General features: G+C 36.6%; 1 protein-coding gene across 4 annotated transcripts in view; it reads left to right on the forward strand.

Annotated features, from left to right (window-relative positions):
- sfmbt2 (Scm like with four mbt domains 2) overlaps positions 1 to 22,325 on the forward strand; it is an 87,906-nt gene that overhangs the window by 22,308 nt on the left and 43,273 nt on the right. For all 4 annotated transcript variants that reach the window (XM_006633342.3, XM_015352439.2, XM_015352441.2 and 1 more), the window contains 2 exons: positions 21,179 to 21,267; positions 21,373 to 21,616. In XM_006633342.3, the coding sequence (XP_006633405.3) occupies positions 21,179 to 21,267; positions 21,373 to 21,616 (333 nt within the window). The remainder of the gene's footprint in view (positions 1 to 21,178; positions 21,268 to 21,372; positions 21,617 to 22,325) is intronic.

The following is a 22,325-nucleotide window of genomic DNA, read 5'->3' on the forward strand; positions in this document are numbered from 1 at the left end:
TACAAAAGGCAAATTGTTTAGAATAGTAGGAAAAAATCTCACTTCTTACTTTGTATTACAGTTGCACAGGAGGTGTATTTTCATCATGAACACAGATAAAAAATGAGATGCTAAGAACACAGTTATTTTTGCTCTTCCTTCAGATTCTGTCATTCATTAATGTTTTTCTTGTTTAATTATCAATTGTTATTTTGCTGTTTAATGCAAGCTTGGAGGGTCAGGCACAGTTTCGTATGCACATAATGTAGCAGTATAATACTAGGTTTTCTGTGAATTAAAAAAACATTTTAAAATACTGGTCTTTATGTGTATTACTGGATGACTCAAAATGAGGATAAAAACATTTGTTTTTTTCGTTTCTGCATTTAAAGAACATTACTGTAATAATTGCAAGCCTGACTAAGCACAGTATTTTTTTTTAAACTGGAACCGTGTATTTAAATCCATAACACTTCTGTTCGCTGAGTAAGAGTTTATGATTTTCATAAATTCATTTGCATTCTTTTTTAAGACAGTGCGCATCTTGAAAACATAGGCCTTATTACAGCATATGTCAGGAGAATAGGTGGTAAGGGGAAAAAATATTTTATGGTAAAAAAGTCCAATTAGATTTGTGTTGCTGATGATTTTAGTGAGAATTAAGGAGAGCTCAAGGGATGTGGTTTTCTGAAAGTGGATAGCAACTTAAACGTTTCTGACAGGTTCCATATGCTGAATAAGCTTTATTGTTCTCACACTTTAAATCACATCTATTTATTAGGAAATGAAGATTTACATAGTGCTTAGTGTAGGATTGCGTTGTGCTTGCTCCTTGAACTCACAACTGCATGCACCCCTTCCCTGCTGTAGTATTTACACCCTTTTTGTGCACCACTCAGAACACAGCGCACTAACTTCTCCTGCCTGCTTCTAATGCCACAGCTTCTGGAATCTCGGCATAGATGTCTGCTTTTTGGCTCTTTAGCTTTGTAAACTCAGCCGTCAAAGCAAACACAGAGGATAAACCTTGGTTCAGAAAGTTCAAGTGTCTGGCAGCTTTGTGCTGGTGATATTGTTTGCTGTTAGCATGTGTGGATAAATTACAACCCAGTGGTCATGACAATGTTTCTTATTGATTTTAAAGCAGCTTTTGAAAAGCTATTTGTCAGTGATATCAGTGTTTTTCTATGGAAAACATCAGTGTGTTTATTTAAAAACTGTATTGTACTGACCTATATAGGACCCATGTACTGTAGTATCATCAATCTTGTTACTTTAAGTCCATCTAACTGATCAGTGAAGGCTTGCTTACAGTACATATCAAAAAGGATATAGGAAACAATCTCTTATTGTTATGAAATGACAGCAGTGTAAATCATGTCTGTGTGATTTTAAACACTCTAAATCTGTCCTTAAAATATCCTTATATTGTGTATACTTCTTTGATGTTTTTGAAGCTTAATTTTTTGTTGAACGGATTTCAGTGTCAGTGATGTAATTTTGCACTGGAAACAGATCATAACAAATAAGGGAAAGATTATGTGGTCTGTCCTCTTCCAAAGAAAAATGATTAGGTGTGAAGTTTCATTTTCTCCCTTATTAAGTGAAAAAAATATGCCAAGAATTTACGTTAAGTAGCATTGCATTATCTGATGTGCATGATTTGATAAACGCTTGGAAACTTATTTTGTTATCTGGGACTGATATGATTACTTTTCACGCAGTTTCTTTTGAAACCACCAACTCCTGCTGATACAGTACTTTGTCAGAGAGAGAGTGGTCCTTGTGGCCCCCCCCAAAGAAACCCACACTTCTTGTTGGTACTTCACAGGGATTTGTTTATCATCCTTTGCAGACCCCTGGCCAGATTGGTGTGGTGTAGCACAAATCTAAATTCAGGTTGTGAGGATCAACCTGCAGATCAGAATAATGGTGTTTATCAGATGAACCTAAGTGAAAAAATACATTAACCATGCCTCTAGTCTCCAAGTAAGGGTGACCTCTTTAAAGACAGGTGTGTCCGAAAGCAATTGTCTGTTTTTTCCAATGCTTTTTAAAAATATGTGCTGTTTATTTAATTACCCTAAAAAGTGTCTTTTTTGTTCATTTGTCTTGTGTGTTTGTCAAGTTCTGATTTCCGTTTATGTGCAACATTCGTGTCTTCTGTGAGTCTTTTCAACTTTTTCTGATTTGACCTGTCTGACTTGTTTTCTCTACTCTTAATTCCTTCTAGTGTTTGGTTCTCCTTCTTGCCTTTTATCCTTGTTAAGCCATGTTTGGATTTGTATTATGATCACACTACTTTGTAACATGGGGTCAGACAGAAGCTGTCACTTTGACAACGGAGAAGTAGAAATTTATGCCCTCACATCTTACAGTGAAATGGGTAGCACAACTGTTACAGGGATTTTTCTTCCTATGCTCTGTAACTCATTATAGTAAATCAACCTGTATTCTCCTGGATTTTCTGCATAAAATAATTTACAAGGAATGGAATAATAATAAGCTTACGTTTACAGAATTTTTTAGAATAATATTTGAACTCAAAGGATTATGAGAGCTTTTTTAACTCCTTTAAAACAGAAAACCTCTAACCTTTTTTCAGTCTTTTGTAGACTTATTATGGTAATACATAATTGAATGTAGTGATTCTTAGGTGTGACGTTAACGTGATGCTACTTTCTCATACCTCTGAACCTCTGCTACACTGAAGCCTTTGGTGCATGAAGATGAGGTTGTGAGGTCTTTGGTCAGATTTTCGGTGTCTGAAATACATGGTTAGATAATGGGTTCTAATTAGTCAAACCATATATGTGGACTGGAGACCATCAACATGCTGAAGTTGCTGCTTGTACATTTCAAATTTTCAGAGTTTCAGAAATGGATTTGTTTGTGTTAACTTTTTTAGACAGTGCACTAAGTTCATGTGTTCCGGTGTTCCGGACCACAAATAATATTTTAAAATACAACACTTAATAAAGGCAGTTTATTCTTGTAAGCATAGATTTATTTTACTGTAACTGTAAAGTATTGTGTATCATATTGTCCTTTAAAGTTTAAAATCATAATATTCTCAAAGTCTGATATGGAATGAAAATAAAGTGTGAAAATATTTGCATGTTGTACAGAGGTGCACCTGTTCCAGTGAAAGGAAGAAAATGTTTACAGTTAAAGTGCTCGTAAAGAGTAATTGAAAACAGGCACCAGAAGCTGTTTTTGACTTGTGTACAAAGTGTACAAAAAGTGGGATGCAGTAAAGAAATTACAGTGGCAGACAGTTTTGGTTTTTGCATCAAATTGCTAATTGAATCAAGCAATTTAAATTAATGTAAAATATCTTCAGTAAACAGCTTATAGGATGAGTTAAAAATTACTAAAATGTTGTCATCTGTCAATGGGGGAGAAAATTATTGTTAATATATTTTCTGTAAAAAAAATAAATTAAATATCTGATCTGGTGCTTGCTTTAATTTAATTCTTTGAATAACTGGATAATGTAATTGCAATATGATAAAAAATGTCATTGCATTTATTAGAGGCGAATTTGGCTTATTGACACCAAGCAGAAATCACTTGATCCTTGATGTTTTTCAGTATATCTGTCTTAATTTAATGGGTTTTAATATATTAAGACATCGTTATAATGATTATAGCTATATATTGTATTGCTTAGTAGAAAAACATGTACATCTCTTCTACACTCTTGTATGTGTAAGCTACTCAAGTCCCATTGAGATGGTGAGTCATAAATGGATTTGAGATGGCATCACTAGCATTTCAGAAAACAAACAGCAGTCTGTGCCGTATGACACTGCTATACATATCCCCTGTTCAGATATAAAACGTGGACAAACATTCACATTAGAATTTGATGGGCAGAGAAATTCTAAGAAACTATCTGATGTTTTTTCTATGAATGCTTAGTAGACAGTTTTTTTCCCTTGCTGATTGTACTCCTTAAATTAGAAAAATAAATTGGAATATTCCATTTAGAGCAGAAAGTAAAATATGTGAATGGTACATTTTTCATTTTTCTGTTAAAGTTTATGTCCACTTTTTTGAAGGAATGTAGAATTGGGTATGATTTTGCTGTTACAGTGTTTTCAGTACTGGAGAGGAAGATTTTTAACTATAATAAAAGGATAACTTGTACTTTGCTTGTTGTTAGTTAAGCTTTATGTGTAACATTCTATTAGAAAATATTCAACTTTGTTCAAATAGTTAAATTTCTCCATGTAGCCAAAGCTAATTTGCTTTTCATCTTTGATTTAAAAAGTTTAATGTACTCTGGCAGTCGAAACTTTGGTGGCACTCGTAAATCTTACTGAAATCCTTCTTAGAAAGAATAACTATTATTAAAATTACTGACTCGTGAAAAAGTTTATTTTCCTTTGAAAAGCAAATACTGTACACCAATGGATATGCTTAACTTTAATGTTACCTCATTTCGTCTTTTGAAAGTTTTAAGCCTATCTTTTATATCAGACTGCACATTCTCCTCTCAGCTTGAAACTGGGTATAGAAGGAGTGTACAGTGCATGAGCACCTGTGCCAGGTAGGTTGTGCATTCTTAGCCTTCACAATGGAGTGAATTCTTTGAAGGAAATTGCACCAAAAAATAAGAATGAGGAAATCTCGTGTTGTAGTGCAAACCACAATCAGAAGATTCTGCTTAAGGTGAGGAAAAGGAGCTAAAAAAACCCATTAATAAACAACGATTCGTTAAACAATATGAGGTTGACAGTTTCCTAACTTGCACTCAGCATTCTGCTTGTGTTCAATTCAATATCAAATGTCACCATCTCAGAGGAATCAACAGTTGTTGACTTCCAAGGAAGACAGTATGATGGGGGACATGAAAAATCAAAAGGTTTCCTTAGAGCACCACAAACTGCAAAGAATAGCCATTTAAGCATATAAATTTGTCAAAGGAGTGATGGTAAATAGCAATGGAGCATTATGTTAGAAGATTTATGAAATACGAAATGTTCAAAATATATGAGAACAAAAACAGGTTGCAACTATGGGCCTATGAAGGCCTACTGTAAAATATAGAGGTGCTAGCATCATGGTTTGGGGTAGGTTTTCCAATATACTGACAGGAAAAATTGTAATGATAAATTTGTAAAGGAACAACATTATTTCTTCAAAGCCCTTAGGACAGCACCTTTTGATTGAAGAGGTCCTGATGAGCTGATCTATTTAAAGAGAATACCAGTAATTGTTTTTTTTAAACATACTGACTTTCCAAATTGCTTGATTTTAAACATTTTAATGTGTTAATAAATGAGAGTTAAAAACTACTTCAGTCAGCATAAATATGATCTAAGATGATAAGGACTGAGTGGGGGAAAAACACAGTGAAAATTGTGATGTTCTTTTGACATAATGCCTTAATTGTGTCTTTTTTGAGGTTTTAGACAAAAATTAATTTATCCAAGATAACCTTTGTTTCAGATACAGAATGTGTTATAAAATTGAACAGATGCAAACACATTTTCAAGCCAATGAAATGCAACGCATACGTTATTTTCTTAGCTTATTTTTCTTTCAGCTAAGAAAAATAAATTATTTTTCTTAGCTGAAAAAACATTAAGAGTATAATGTTGTTTCATTAATGTAATAAGAAATAATAACAGTAATATGGCAGTTCTCTTTACAACCCCAGCTCTGGTACTACTGTGCAGTAGACCCATCACTGGCCCGACACCTGTATTCTGGAACTGAGCAGCTTCTGGACTGCAGTGAGGCAGTAATGTCACCTCAGTGCAGAACATGACTGCCAGACAATGGGAACAGACTGGAATGAAGGAAGGGGAAAGGAGGAGTCTGAAACGTAATACAATGGAAGGGAAACATCGGTTGCTGTGGATTGGTGGCTTCAAAACACTAGGGTCCAGGGTTTAATTCCGGCCTTGGGGGGGTCTGTTAGTTTGAAGTTTACATGTTGTCCTGGTGTTTGTTAGTGTTCTCTAAGAGAACACTTTGAAAATACATGCTAGCTGGGTATGATTGATTATTCTACCTCGTTACTTTCTTTCATGACACTTCATGACTGGTATCCCATCAGATGGGAGAGATCGATCGCCTGCTCTCAGTCCTGCCTTGCTTTTGGGATAGGTAGTAGTTCGCTGTGACCCCCATCAGGCTATTGGATGATGGGTGGATGGGGATTAGGGTTGTTTAGATTCTATAACCCATTCATGGATTTGGTAGGACTAATGCTGTTTCTCTTGCAAAATGTTCCCCAGGATATTTGATGTCCTGTTTCAGCAACTCTTTGTTTTAACACCACATAAAAATAGAACCTCCTTTATCTCCAGCATCTCTTGTCACCATGCTTGATTGATTTACTGGTCCAAGCACTTCTTGCATTAGTCTGTTTTTTCCACAGAGTTTTTCGTCCTCACTCTGACCAGGTTTCACAGGAGTACATTTGCCTAATGTGAAGAACGCTGAAGGAGACATTTTTCTGGTGGCATAATACAAGTATACAGTCTGAATAGATTTTGTAAGTATTTTGTTTGCACGGGACAATGGCAGTGCATTTTAACAGCATGAACAGGTTTTGCAATCACCATTGATTGGACAGAGTGTCATCTTAATAGACCAAACCTACAATTTTGTGTGCCTCCATTAACTGTAATCACAATATTGAAATTCTGATATGCAGTTCACATTCAGTTTCTGCTTCTACCTGACTTCACATCTGCTGTGTGCATGCTATATTTTACTTTTTTTTTTGTTAGAATTGTTTTCAGCTATTCCCAGAGAATACCTCACTGCTCAGTGCTTTTCATTTAAAAGACTCTTATCTGGCTTGATACATAGAAATGTATAACAGTTACTAACCATTCTAATAATGGAACAGCAACTAGATGCAGACTGTTGTTCACACACATGTCAATTACATGCTGCAGTGTACAGAATAAACACCACCAACCCCTTCTTCCCATTTTTACCCAGTGAATCCCAACTATTCAAACAGTTCAGGCAGTGTTCTTGCATGGATAAGTGGCCACCCAGCACAGGATATTTCACTGAACCATCAGCAAGCCAATGTATTCTAGTGTGTCTTATATGAGGAATGTGAGAGGGCAGTGACTGACAGGCGGTGTGCAAGTGAATGTGCCCATTTGTGAGTTTTGTGAAACTGAATTTGTGAGTTTTTGAGGGTTTTTTGTAGGTCTCAGAGAGAGACTGGGTAGTCTCAGTGAGAGACTTAGTTTTGTGAACAGTTTCAGAGTGAAAAGTAGGGTTGTAAGTTGTTTTCAGGTATGCAGCTTAGCTGCCCAGCATGAAAGACAGGGACTGAACACGTCAGTCAGAAGAAGCAGCTCAGGCTTTGTTTTGGTGTTTTGTTTGGTTTGGCGGTTTTCAGCACTGTAAATAAACTGCACTTAATTTTCTATATACCTACTTCTCTGTGTGTTTGTTTCCCCCTGACCTGCCTGTCAAAACTACCTATTTTAAGACAGTGCACCAGCGATTTTCACAGAGTACTGGGCAATGAAATATTTACAGATAGTTTTCTACGAAGAAGGCTCTATGGACTCATTAAGATTATTCAGTTTTGTCGTTGTCTATACATTCTGTCCAAAGAGGGGCAGTATTTTGTTTTTAAATTTTGTAATTGCCAATTATTTTTGTTTTGTACAATTTGGAATTGCTGTTTGTTTTTTCAGCTTGGTTTGCTGGCACAGCTTGGCATACTGGTACAGTATTACATAAGGAGAACAAGGATTTGTGCCTGCAATCCTGTCATATGCTCCTCTGTCAGAGCCGTTAGTTGTCTGATAAACCGCAAGCTATACAGTGCCTTACTAGGAGAGTTAGAGCAGCTGTATGCTCAGTGAATTCTGGGAGCTTTTGTAAGGTGGCAAGCTCATAAACCCCTGGTCAAGTAAAGCCCACTCAATTTCAGCAACACTAGGCCGGTTCTGTGCTGCCTCTGCTGCTGCGTGGGGAATTCAGATTACAGCTGGATAAGTGACGTAGCCCAGAGAAGCTGTAATGTAGTTTTGGGTTATAAGGCTCAGTTTATGCTCCTAGACAGAATTTTTATTGGCTCATTATTCAACTAGTAAATCTAGCTGATTCACTTGAAATATGGGTATCGTTCCTTTCCAAGGCTTGGTCAGTCACTTCACATGGACCCTGTTGAAAATAAAAGCAAACCGGTACATTTTACTTATCTCAGTTACTGGGTCACCCTCACATTTAACTATGTACAGTTACTCTGGATAAACTCTCTCTCAATCTATATACTGTATACAGTATATACTGTATGCAGTACACCTTGCTGCATAAATCAGTGTTAATTCCCTTTATAATTTTGCAGTTTTGAATATACTTCCAGAATAAAGCAGGGTTTTATCCAAAAATAGGTACCTGTGTACCTTGGTCATAACCATATACAGTAACATCTTCCCCCACATTTTTGCATATTGCTTAGCAATTCTGTAAATCTACTAGAGTTGTACTATACTTTGGAATAAAACTTTGCTTTTTGTACAGTATCCCATCATCTGCACACAAAGAAAGATATCATTTACTCTATGGAAGAAACTGATAATTTACTAGTTTTCTAACACATTTGCAGAGGAGTATGCTGTTCTTTACTACAACGTTTTGTTGGTAGTTATGCAATTTTTATGTGGTGTATGTGAGACTGTGAGAAGAGAATACAAATTAAGTGGCTTATGAAGATATGTAAACTGATTTTGTTTTTTGGTTATTTTCTGCATTTGAACAAAAATGCAGGGTTTAGTTCATAGTTCTGTGAGTGTGAGCTTTATAGAAAAAATGTGATTTGTTTTTTCCTATGTTGTTGTGTGCTGTGCTTTTGCGTCTCTCTTGCAACAACCAAACATGCACCCACACCTGTCCTACAAGACACATGGTGATAAACCGGTGGGTGATGTTGAGAGTGCACCGTAAATATACAAACTGGAGCCTAAGTGACAATCAGAGGATGGGAGCGATACACATTGGTAAGAATCCCTGTTCTGTTGCAGGTGATTCTACAATAACAAATCCTGGTAACACTGTGGAAGTTCAGCAGTGCCCCATTAGACTTCACAGCATAGTGGCCAGGTGGCATAAGCTGGATTCGAAACTGTGATCTACAGGATGTAGGAGTCATTTTTTCCCTTTAACAGGAAAATTATAACAAGATGATGAGTAACACAGGGGCCTTCTGTTGTATTTTAGGTTTTGATCCTGACATTTGAAAAGAGTTGTTAAGGCAGTTAATGTTTTTTTTTGCAAATGCTAGTAAAATGGTGGAAATATAAACTGATATTTTCCATAGAAGACTGACTGCCTAGGGCCATTGATTTCTAATGTTCTTAAATTAAATAAAAGCAGCACTACTGTCAATCAGCAACACAATAGCAATATGCTTGACAAATTATGGTTTTCAGTATCTTGTAGACCAACTGATTTATAAAATAAAAAAAACATGCAAAAACCTTAGTTAGAAATGTATTGTTTGTTTCAATAGAGAGTTGAAGAGTTCCTTCCTCCCAATAGAGAGTTCTGATGGTGTTGTTGCTTATGTCTGCAACTAAAGTTATTTTTAAGTGTTCACAGTTTTGAAAAAGACCACAAAACTGCCTTGACAAAAAGCTTGCAGGTTCCACTGTTGATATGAACCTTTCATCTGAGTCTGCTTTGTATATCATTTCTTCTCACTGAGCATTGTAAACATGAATGGTGTAATGTCATTTAAATGTTAAGAAATGTGCTACTGTCTTCTGACAAGTAGTTGCCATTTAAAAAAAACTAAATTTAGGCTTAGAAAGTAATTAGCTATATGGTGTAGTTGACATTTTATAAAGGGCTTGCAGATTAAGTAAATTATTTTTAATAAAAGGCCATACAGTAAATGTCATTATTTCTTTAAAGAAAAAAAACATAATATCGTAAAAGAGCCTTTGTACTCACTAACAGTTGGGATTGTTTAACTACTATGATTAAATTTGCCAGAAAAACTGGATTGCCACTAGTATGCTGATTATTAGCAGCACAAATACAGCCGCCACACAGGATTAGTTGGCAGTAACATGTGCAGGATTAGGGACGCGTCCAAGACCAAACGAACTGCTCCATTTCCTGTGGGGGTGTACACCCTGCAAGACCTGTGTGTCACAGGAAACATTGTTTAATCACAAGGCTTCCTACTTAACTACTATATTTATTTATGCCAGATTAAATGTTTAAAAAGAAAGAGTTTTGATGGATTCTATGGTGCACTTAAATATGACCCCCATTGTATTTTTTGAAAAGACGAGTAATGATGATGGCCTGTTCTGTGAGATCCAATATAAAGGAGATCACAGCGTTCACCACCCCACTAATATACATATGATTGATATATACAGTGTATAAAACAAAGTATGTAAACTCCCCATTATAATAATTCTGGGAATTAGAAGTTCTTACCATAATACCCTTGTTAAGGTGAGGTTTTCTTGATCAAAAGGCTTTGTATTGGAAAAATTAAATGTTTTTGAGATGCAAAGATGTATAGAAGAAAGTGAATAATTAAGAATTAATGTGTGTGAGATCATAAATTAACCCCTAGCTTAATTGTCACCATCAAGGGGATAATTGGAGTTATCCATCCATCCATTTTCTAACAACTTTATCCAATGCAAGGTCATGGGGGAGCAGGATCTTATCGTAGCAAATTAATTAGAATCTTTGGTTAAATTAAGTGGGTAGCAACTTAACAAGGAATGAGTTTCAGCAGCCCTGTTTTATATAAGAGACAGAACTTTCAGAGTTTCGCCTTCACCATGCAGGTTAGTGGGAACTTGTAATTTCATGATCAAAAAAGATTAAAAGTTGATTTTTATTAGTCTGGAAAGAGGGTTAGAAAGCCATGTCTAAACCTTTGGCACTCCATCTATCCACTCTCAGACAGATACAGAAAATTGAAAATATATGGAAAATATTTAAGACCTCGGTGGCTCTACCTAGGACCAGTTGTCCTGTCAAGATCTTCTTCAGAGCAACCTAGAAAATCACTTCAGACTAAATCCCTGAATAATATCAGGCCTTTCCCTCTGCACCTAATGGTTGTGTATATGCTTCAACCATCAGGAAAAGACTGAACAGGAATGGTTATCATGGCAGGATAGCCAGGAAAAAAAATACCGCTCTCTAAAAATAACATTGCCGCCTGTCTCAAGTGCGCCAAAGAGCACATAGACGATGAATGTTCTCTGGACATACAAGTCAGAAATGGAATGTTTTGACCACAATATGAAACATTTTGTGTGGTGCAAACCAAACCCAAAAGAGGAGGCAAGCAGGTTCTGCCTCAGGGTTTGGACAGATTGCCATCATTGATGGAACCATTAATGTGGCTAATTTTGGGGGACAATGTTAGGCCATCCTTTTGGGAGATGAAGCGGAGCCAAAAGTGGGTCATGCAGCAGGACAGTGACCCCAAACATCTGATCTACAACAGAAAGGCTGAAGAAAATGAAGTCGAATTTTCACACTTTGGATTGGCCCAGGCAAATTTCAGACCTAAATTTCAAGACCAGATTACTCATCTGACCACATGGAAGAAGTAAAGGTTTATTCCAAGCTAAAAAGAGAAGAAAAGAAACACAACGTTTCGGCTATGGAGCCTTCTTCAGGTGTGAGCTGACTATATGACTTTTTTCCACCACCCAAAACCCTTCTTTGCCCCACTTTATTCTCAAAAGTGCATTTTTAAGTGTAATAAGGGTCTATGTGTTGCAACCCAACTATAGTATCCCTCTCTGTGAAGGTCTCTATAGACTGTACTTAATGAACTGTCCACTCATGCCTTAAATTGAAATTAGCAGTCAGCTGATTCAGTTGCTAACTGTTTCGCCTTGCATCTAGAACCTATCCACAGACAACATAGTCGAGGTGTATGCACTTTCATCCACGTTTGCCCCGAATTGACTGATAATGTCTTTCCACTCAGCTTACATGCCATCATCATCTTAACCACTGTTCCTCGTGAAACATCACCAAGTTGAGCAGTCTTCATCACTGAAGCTCTTGTCAAAGGTGCCCTAACATTCACCCCTCTTGTAAAGTCACTGAATCTATTAATTTAGCCATGATAGCCAAAATAAAGGGTGACTGGGCCTGCCTGGCATTTTTAATTGCTTAATTAACTCAGGAACCACACACAATATCTAATACAAAAGGAAAAACATCATAGCCAAGCAATATTTCCCACAACACGGAAAAAAAATTCTAAAGTTCCTACTAAAGACAAAATGTAACTTGGGAAGAAGGTACAAACTTTTATTTTTCTCCGTAGTCTTTTACTCATCAGTGGGAAATCTGAGGGTATATTTAAAAAAAAAACCAACTGTTCCAACTGGCACCTTTTTCAACTGCCTGTGGGCCGCAATGACCTCAGGGGTGCTGATGGCCTGCTATTTGTGGCCCTTATCTTAAATAAGTGCTGTATGCCTTATAGCACTTCACCGCCCTTTAATACCTTGATGTGCCTTATTGAAATATCTTTACATTCTTGCTTGAATGAATAAGTTACTTCTATTAAGGGTGTTCCCACTGAAGTCAGTATAGGTCTCAGTGTGCATACAGTGTCCTTGCAAAAATACTCACCCTTACAATGATGTTCATTTTTTGAATTACAACTGACGTACACACAATTTTAAAGTGAGTATTAAAATCAAAACATGATTTTATGGGTGAAGGACGTTAAATGTCAGTGCAAATTGTGAAGAAAAATCAAAAACGAAAATATGTTGATTGCATAAATATTCACCCCCCTCCTCCCCTCGAGTCTCTGGAGGAACGGTACAGGTCACCCATTCTTTGCACATGCACTGTTTGCTGAAGCTCTGTCATGTTTGTTCACTTAAAATATGAATACATCATTTTTAATTCAATTGTATGCATGGTTTTTATTTTTATCTTGGCACTGCTACATTAAAGCGACATCGTGTGCGTTATTAATAATTTGTGAGTTTTAGTAGTCATGTCGAAAACACACTGAAATTGTGTGCTTCATTCACAACATGTAGCAAACGTATGAAGATTTAACACTGGGTAAATCTTTCTTGGTAGTTATTAATTTTAAGTGCATTTATTGAAAGGTATGAGAGTAGTGAGTAGTTAAGAGTTTTAAATGCATTTATGGAAAGGTATGAGAACAGAGAGTGAACACGTGTTTTCCAATGTTCATACTGTTTTTTAAAAGCATATCAGGGAATTAAAAAACTGCAAAATACATGCAGTAAATAAATATATAGCCTTAAATATCTCTGACTGTAGTTCAGTTAAGCATATGGCATCAGTTAGCAGTGTTGTTTTAATAAATGTTGCATGTACAACATAAGGCACTCATTTTCTTGTCTTTAAGGGGTGATTTCTTATAAGCCTTTCAAAGGATCATATGTTTTCATTTCTACATGTTATAGCAATAAAAAAGTAAACCAAAATTGTCATATTTTGTCTGCAGCATTCAGCTAATTTTTTTTACACAAGTATTCCAACTGGGAGTAGTTGACTTAGCACACCTGCTATAAATGTTAAACATCCAGGGAGCTAATTAATGGAGTTCTGGGCTTTACAGATTAGCCACACTGTGGATTTAGCCATCGTTTACAAATCTCTTCACTTCTTAAGGTTTGTTCGGAGCCTTTGTTGACCTTATTGGTAAGTGCTGTCAAATTCAATTATACATTCACTTCATTTGGAGTGTTAACTGATACATGATATGGTCAAAACTGAAGCTCTTTTAAAACAGATTGTTTAAAAGGGTAAATCTTTATTATATATATATATTATATAGTGATGAAGAGCCTGCAGATGAGCCCAGTGTATTTTTTTAAGATTCAAAAGAATTTAAGCAATTTTGGTTATTAAACTGTGAGGACATGGGTTAGATCATTATCACTATTTGGTGTCTTAGCTGTATTTAGGATCCCTACATGGATTATGGTATAATCCAACAAAGGAAGTCCCATAGTGCTGGAAGTATGACCTGTACGAACGTGGGACCTACTTACAGTGAGCACTGTAAGTGCTTACTTGGGGGAACAGAGATAGAAATGTCTAACCACTAAATATTTTGAAGGATTAATTGTTTCTTATAGGTCAGTTTTGAATGCTAGTCCTGCACAAAGGGAACTGTAGTGGATAGCTCATAGGGCCACCTGCTGAGTTGAGCTCCGGGCATGGTGACCAACAAGCAGCGGGTCATACGACCCAGTAAAGTTAACATGTTAACAGGGCACCTGAAGATGACACCAAGCCACTCTTTGAGTAAGAGGTACGATTAAGTGGAGAAAAATGCCCCGATTTAGGAAAAGGGGCTGTGTTCTTCTATTTGTGGAAATGTTTATTTCCTTTTTGTGGTCTTCACTAGGTAAGAGAAGCCTCTGTTTTAATGTAGTAATGTTTTTTGGTGTGGGGAGAAAGATTCCCTCTGGTTTAGCATCAGCTTAGAGCATGGTTTTGTCCTGAGTAGAGTCTTTTATTTTAAATGAAGCAACTTTGCCTTCCTGTTACTGAATTTATATAGCTTTTGGGTTGTATTGGCACGCGTCATTTTGTAAAGGACTGGGCCCAGGGACTCATACCCTTTTTGTAAATATTTGTAAATGGTATTCTCTGTGTTTTTACTTTTAGTTCATGCGTTTTGTAGATATTTGTCTCTGAGGATATAGCCTGTACATTTTTTCTCCACCAAATTGTTCATGGATGATTAAAAAAGGTAAATGAATTAGTTCAGTATTTCCTGGCCTGTGGTATGGTGTTTTTATTTAGATTTTAGAAATTGCTTGTAGTCATGTTGGTTTTAAGACTATTATTTTAAACATTATTTTCACTAAAATGTTTGACTTCCTCTAACACCACCAAAGAAGAATACTGCTGCCATCCATTTAAAGCGTGGTACCCTGCACCACTTGCAGACGGAAGTTCAGTCTTTTACAATTTTACAATGATCAGCGTCTGGATTTCACACTGCTGTCCTCATGGATGTTCTTGGTTGTTTCTTGTCTCCTTGGGTCCAACCCATTTTTTTCTTAGTTCTGAGATGAATAATTCCAGTTGCCCGTAGTCAAGCCCATTGACAATGGCTCTTACAATGATGTCTCACTCTATTTCTATGATTTATGTTACTAACAGCAACTTACATTGTTCCGTGCTTCTTAGATTGTCTTGGTCTTTTGTGTTTGTTTTTTTATTCACATCTGTGTTGTATTCATATCTTTGTACAGATCGCATAGATGGGTTGACATTTTTATGGAGGCACAAAGGCAATTTCTCATCTTGAATTTTGATTGTCACAGAAGCACTTAAGTACATATATACTGTATATTGAGAACCAAGCTGTGACTTATTAATGGGTGTACCTTCTACTACTAGTCATAACAGCTGCACAGTATTGACCCATGAAGAGTAAAGCATTCCTAATAAGGACGCGTTGTTACTCAGCACTGCCTAACATAGCTAGGCTCTCTTTAGAGGACACACTGGACTGCTTTGAATCTACTGCAGATCAAAACCTAGCACTTCGATCAGGGAGAAGAGTCGGCTGGTCCACTGTTTGAATGTTTTTCCGTGGAAGAAATGCTTGGCTGAGCCGAAATGCTTATGTGAGCTCTGGTTTTGTCGCGCTGCCAAGAAAGATGGCATTGAACGGGAAGGAATGGCACATCTACAGGTGCACATCACAGGGGATGATAACAACTAGGCCTGCTGAAATCAACACTGTGCAGCACTCAAGAGAAGCCAGCTTCTGGTGTGTTCCAGTGGTAGAAGAGGAAAAATAATTACACAAATGAGAATCTTCAGTAGTACGGTCTTGCTACTTAAATGCGCTGCAGCATTGTTCACATGTTAGTGGTAATGGATCGTTTGACTGACTGTGAAATGGTAAACTCTAAAAGTGCTAATTATATGTTGGGGATTTATGTTTCCTTCTGTCCTCCCCAAAACCCTGGTGGTCATTGCAACTTAGATGAGGAGGGGTATATTTACCCTCATGAACAGGCTATGTGTTTATGTGCTTGTGTACCCATGCTTGTGAATGCTGCAGATTATTGAGCTGTAAAATGTTTGTGCATCTTCTACAAGTCCAAATTTTAGATGTGCTAACCACACATGATAATCATTAGTTACATGTTAATCAGAGATGCATAAAAGCATGAAGCATGAAACAACGATTTCTTTTGTAGGTTAAAATGTTCCATAAATCCACGCTTCTCATTCTGTGTCCATGTTTTGTCATATACTTTATACGTTATACATTTTATATAAGTTTGTTCAATGTTTTTAAGGCTCTGTGCTCTGCAGAAGGGCTTTTGTAATTCAGAAAATATAGTTGCCTGTCTCTTTCTGATGCTATATGACAAGCATGATCAACATAAATGTATTGGACTTCAAGTAATTAAAGCAGATTGATGTGCATCAGTGCTACGCAAACAGATTATTGCGCTATAATGGACTTATTAGTTGGCTGTGACTGCCTGTTTATTGAAATATTTTATAAACAGTTTAATTATTGAATTTGAAGGCTTGTAAAAAGATGATTGATAAAACAGCCTTTCTGTTGTGCCGCTAGGACAAAACACAGAGAATTAGATTATAAAAGATGAGGTGGTGCCTGCTTTGATTTAGTCAAGGCTACCTAATAATGTATGTTAACGGTGCTTAAGTGTTAAATCTGAAGGCATTTCTTTTTATTTTCCTGCAAGTGCAGGGTAGGTCACTGGCTGATCAATGAACATTTGAAGGTATTTTAAGCATTGCAAGTTTTTCAGGTTAGAATATCTGCTAGTCCACTAAATATCTAAAATTAGTCATATTACAGTTTTGAAGCACAGTTCTATGGCACAAGCATAGCATGGATTTGTAACCCACCCAGTACTTATCAGAAAGCGGCTTATTTCTCATAATGGTCCCAGGAGCCCAGAGCCTATTCCAGAAGCACAAAGCACAGGGCGGAACTGCCTGGGACAACAGCCCACGGCAGGGCACAGACAGGGACAGTTTATAGACAAAACAAATTGTGTCATTTATATTTAGTGCTATACAATGCCACTAGCCATTACTTAATACTTCTTCAAATTAAAAACTGTATTAAAAAAATTAAAATGTATATGTGGTCTGATTAGGATAAGTAGTAATTGCCCTCTCAAAACTAACAAAATATCTTCCCAAACATTCTTCCTTAAAGGGAATCTTCACAGTTGCCAGTCTCCAGTGCAGCTGAGCGATGAGGCATTTTCTCCCTCTGTACACTCAGGTGTTCAGTGAGACTGGATTACACAGTGGCAGTAGTAAAGACAAAATAAATTTTGGCTGAGGAAAGAAAGAAAGTAATCTTGCTAAGGAGGCTTTCTGTTTTAGGTTGTGTACATACTCAAATGGAGAGAAAACGGAGACAGTTCTTATTTTTTGCCCTTTGCTCGCTTGATCTTGCTCAGCTCATCTGCGTGTAAACCTGCATTTCATCCTTTAAACTCCTTATTCCACAAAGCATTGGTTGCATTTCTCTTTTCATGTCTTCCTCTGCAGCACTTAGGTCTTTAATATTTGAAAATACTTTTTTATATTGGATGTATGTACTACTACAGAGAAAAGCTGTTCTCTAATTGCATCTCTGACATAAAAATTTGGATGACTCAAAACTTCCTTCATCTTAACTGTGACAAGACTGAAGTCATGCTTATTGGTACCCCCCATCAACTTCGTAAAGCCAGTCCTGTAACCCTGTCTGTAGATGGCTCTGTACTTGAGCTCCAATCAAAATTGAAAAACCTTGGGGTTATATTCGATTCTGGCTTAACATTCGACCCACATGTACAGCATACTGTCAAAACATCTTTTTTTCACCTTAGAAATATCGCAAGACTACGCCCTATGCTATCATTAACTGTGGCTGAAAAGCTGATCAACATATTTGTATTCTCTCGAATTGACTACTGCAATGCTCTGCTCCCTGGGGTATCTAAATCTACTCTGAACAAGCTGCAGTATGTCCAAAATTCAGCAGCCAGAATCCTGACCAGATCTAGTGCAAGTGTTCACATTACTCCTATCCTGGAGTCCTTGCACTGGCTTCCGGTCAAATTCCGCGTAGACTTTAAAATCCTCATGCTCACCTACAAGGCTTTACATGGCTTGGCACCTCAATACCTGTCTGAACTTTTATCGCCCTACTCCCCACCTCGCAACCTCCGCTCTTCAAATTCTGCCCTCCTTACTGTCCCCCAAGCCCGTCTACATTGTATGGGCGACAGGGCCTTCTCCTGCTATGCCCCCAAGCTCTGGAACTCCTTGCCCAAGGATATTAGAGAGTCACCTTCTCTAAACTCCTTCAAATCCAGACTCAAAACCCTCCTTTTCAGAAAAGCCTTTACTTAACTGCTTCCATTCTTCACCCCTCTGCTCTTCTTAATACCATCTTCCACGGTCTCCTCTATTGTTATTGTTGTATTGTTGTAATTATAATTGTGTCCTGTCTTGTGAAATTTTCTTATTTATTGTTGTAGTCTTCTTATTTATTGTTATTGTCATCCTGTAAAGCGCTTTGAGAAGCCACCTTTAAAGGCGCTATATAAAATAAAGTTTATTATTATTATTATTATTAAAATAAAAATTACTTGAATGATTGCAGCCATTTTTTGGCAAAAATAACAGTTCTGTCCTGGCTGGTTGGAATACGCAGAGTAGGGCATACATTTACCTTCTCTAATAATCCAGTGTGAAGTGGGCAGTTATTAAATCTTATAATGGGTACGAAATCACAGGCAAGTGCCACTTTTGAGCCCTCATAATACAGTCCTGGGATGGAGGTGAGATTCACCCAGGCAGTCAGTCACTGAGCTGAGACGCTTCGAACAATTCCCAGCAAATTGTTCATTCAGAGTGATCCATCAGATACATAGCAAATCTTGGTATCTGATGGTCTTTTCAAACCTTGCTTAAATAGACCTAATAGTGATAGGTGAGGAAATCAAAGCAGAAACAGAAATATTCTCCAGATCAAAAATCAGGCTTCAGCTTTGAAATCAGAAGTAGGATGAGTTTGTAGTTCCAATGTCAAATGTGTTTGCTACAATTGTCTTCAGTAGGATGCTGACTAATCCAAGTAAGAGATGTAAAAATAGTTTACATATTTTTGGGTTGAGGTCAACAAGCATATAACTGAAAAAGAGAGAAAAATGATGGAATTAAAAGGAAAGCAGATCTATTATCATATTATAGCCAAAAAAGAAACCACTGAATAAAATATTCTGTAATTTAAATTATTTCTCAATTTGCGATTTTCACTTAATTATAATGAAGATCTAGATATTTTCCCATTGTGTAGTCCTGATATTAGTCATATTTTATTTTGTATGTAGCTTCCATATGATACTGATTTAAGAGCAGATTATTGATCAATAGAAGTATTCACAGATTCTGATTTAAGAATGTGACCAATCACTCCACTTTTAACCTTTAACCACACAAGTTGTAATTTTGTTTTTAGAAAACGTATTCTTATAGCTTTTTATTTTCAAAGTTTAAAGGAGGTATTATTTTTTAATAAAAGTTTTTCACCATTTACTGTGTTGCTGCTCTGTTGAGAGTTATATTTATTACTTGTGCAACAGTGGGGAGCAAATTATTTTTTCCTCTGTGATTAGCTTTCAGTCTTGTTGTTCTCAGCAGGTTATACTGTACACTGTGAATCAAATCAAGACACAAAATGTATAATGAATTATAAATCACTGCAATATTACATGTGGTTTAGGAAGTAGGAAGCTGTTTTGGAAGCAGATTAAATATATTACCTGTATAGAATTCAAATTCAAATACTTCTGTGCATTTAATACATTTAAAGATGGTACTTTAACCTGAAAAGCTCTATTTTTTATTTACTTTTCAGTTGAATCATTACATATGTAAATGTGCCTTTTAAGTGAATATTGAGTGGATAGTTAACAATCACAATAGATGTACTTCTTGACAGATAAAAAGGTTCCTTTCTCATACCGAACAACAGATATTCAGTTTAGTGTCCTGTAGATTACAGCTTGTTCATCAGATCACACTTTTTTATAACCCTAAATGGGTTACAAAACATTTACATTCTAATGTTTATTTGGTGCTATACTGTACATGGGATTAATGGTTTTGGATGTGTTCATACCTTGAATAATCCAGCTATTCCCATACTGACGTTGTAATACAAAGACAATCATCCTAAGAGTATAAAACAGAAGAAAGAGAAAGGTGTGCTCGAATGTCAACAGATGTCTTAATGCCCCATCTCTGTGAATTTTATTCAGTGATTTGTAAAGCACTTTTTTCCATCTCCTGTAGCAAAACAGCAGTGACATGAAATTATTTTCATCATCATTAAGCTTTGATAACCTTTGAAAACATGAAGTGATACTGTATGTTTTAAGTATCATGATCAAAAGCAGAAAGTAGCTAAAGGTAATATGTTTAAAGTCTGTTAAAAGATTTTTTTTCTTATTGGATTTTTTGTGAGGCTTCTGCTTGGCTGAAAGCTTTCCTTTTGAGCATTCATATCTTAATGATAAATATTCAAAATGTGTACATCATTTGTAATTAAATACAATGGGATATTATGGAAAGGGGGCATATACTGTACTTTTTCAGGACACCAGATATATGACTGTACTGTAGTGTTGGTGGCGGTCTTTCCTCTGGATCAGAATTTCCAAACCAGTGCCCCATTGTGATTTAATAGATTCTGTTCTTTGGATGAGACATTAACTTTCACTACTTGGTCATTAATGACTCCATAGCACTATTCTAAAGAGCAGGAGTGTCAGCCCTGGCGTCTTGGCTAAATTCCGCTTTGTACTTGTAGTCCCTTAGTTAAATTTGGTGAAGCTGTTTCTCACTTCACTTGATCAACTGGGTAATGAGGCTATAGATGAACGTGTTCCCCTTCTGTATGCAAAGTGCATTTAGATCCTTTGTAATGATAAACATTATGCTTTAAGAGTGCAAGCAATTCTTATTACAATTATTAACCTTTGGATTTTAAATTATAATTACAAAAGCTGCATTCCGGTCACAGAATATGTTATATTATTGATACGTTTAGCTTTTGGGTGTGTTATTCAGCCCTTTAACAGGAAAAGCATAACTGAGCAAACAAGACTTTGACCATTTATCTTTTCATTCATTTATTTTGAAGCCATAAAGGAGAAATACAGTGACTGGACTGAGTTTCTTATCCAGGAGCTCACTGGGTCCCGTACTGCTCCTGCCAACTTGCTTGAAGGGGTAAGTTCAAGAATTTTATATTCTTTGTGTAGCGCTTTGCGTGGTGATTTTGAGTCTTTAACTTCGGTTGACCAAATGCACGTCTGTTCCACTGCCAATCTGCAGCCTCTTCGAGGGAAAAACACTGTGGATCTCATCATGGTTGATTCACTGATAGAACTGCAGGACTGCCAAGACCCTTTCCAGTACTGGATGGTTCGAGTAATAGAGAACATCGGAGGGAGACTGCGACTTCGATACATTGGGTTGGATTGTGACACACATGACGTATGGCTATTTTACCTGGACTTTAGGCTCCGTCCTGTTGGCTGGTGTCAAGAGAACAGATTTTCAATGGAGCCACCTAAAGGTAATGTCTAATATTACTTCTTATCAGAATTACCTCACCATAGATAATTAATGAGATTGCTGTATGTTGCAGGATTGATGATGTTGCAGGATTTTTTACACTTGTGTGCACTTAAAACATATGATGTTCAATATGATGTTATATCAACATAACAGACTTTTAGAGAGGCCTTTTCCCTGTTCTCAGTGATGGACTCTAGCAAACAGGCAGCGTTCCAGTAATCTGGGTTTATTAAGATGATATCAAAAGACACTGAAAGGCAATAGGGAAAGCAGCTATAATATATAATAGCTACTCATAGAATACCATGAAAAAATTATTTGGTTTTGCGCTAAACATTTTTAAACAAAAAACCATTAAGAGGTACATATATATAATAATATGGACCCTTACATTTTATTATTTTTTAATCTTTTTGATGCCACCGTGAGACCAAGAAAAAGTTACTGAGTTCAATTTCATACATGGGAGAAAATCTCCATGAGTCAAATCCAGACCGAATGACCGAAGGGACAGAAGTAAGCCATTATTGAAAAATCCAGATCCAATCCTGTATGAAGTTTTCAGGAAAGTATTTAAGTGATATTGCAGACATGTAACGAAAGTGTTTTTGTGACAGATGAAGAAATTGGAATTTAATGGTGTGAATGCAAAGCATTACATCTGGCACAAACTCTATTCGGCCAGTGTTATTATGTTATGAGGCTCT

This window comes from Lepisosteus oculatus, chromosome 7 (assembly GCF_040954835.1).
Source record: "Lepisosteus oculatus isolate fLepOcu1 chromosome 7, fLepOcu1.hap2, whole genome shotgun sequence".
Classification (NCBI taxonomy): Eukaryota; Metazoa; Chordata; class Actinopteri; order Semionotiformes; family Lepisosteidae; genus Lepisosteus; species Lepisosteus oculatus.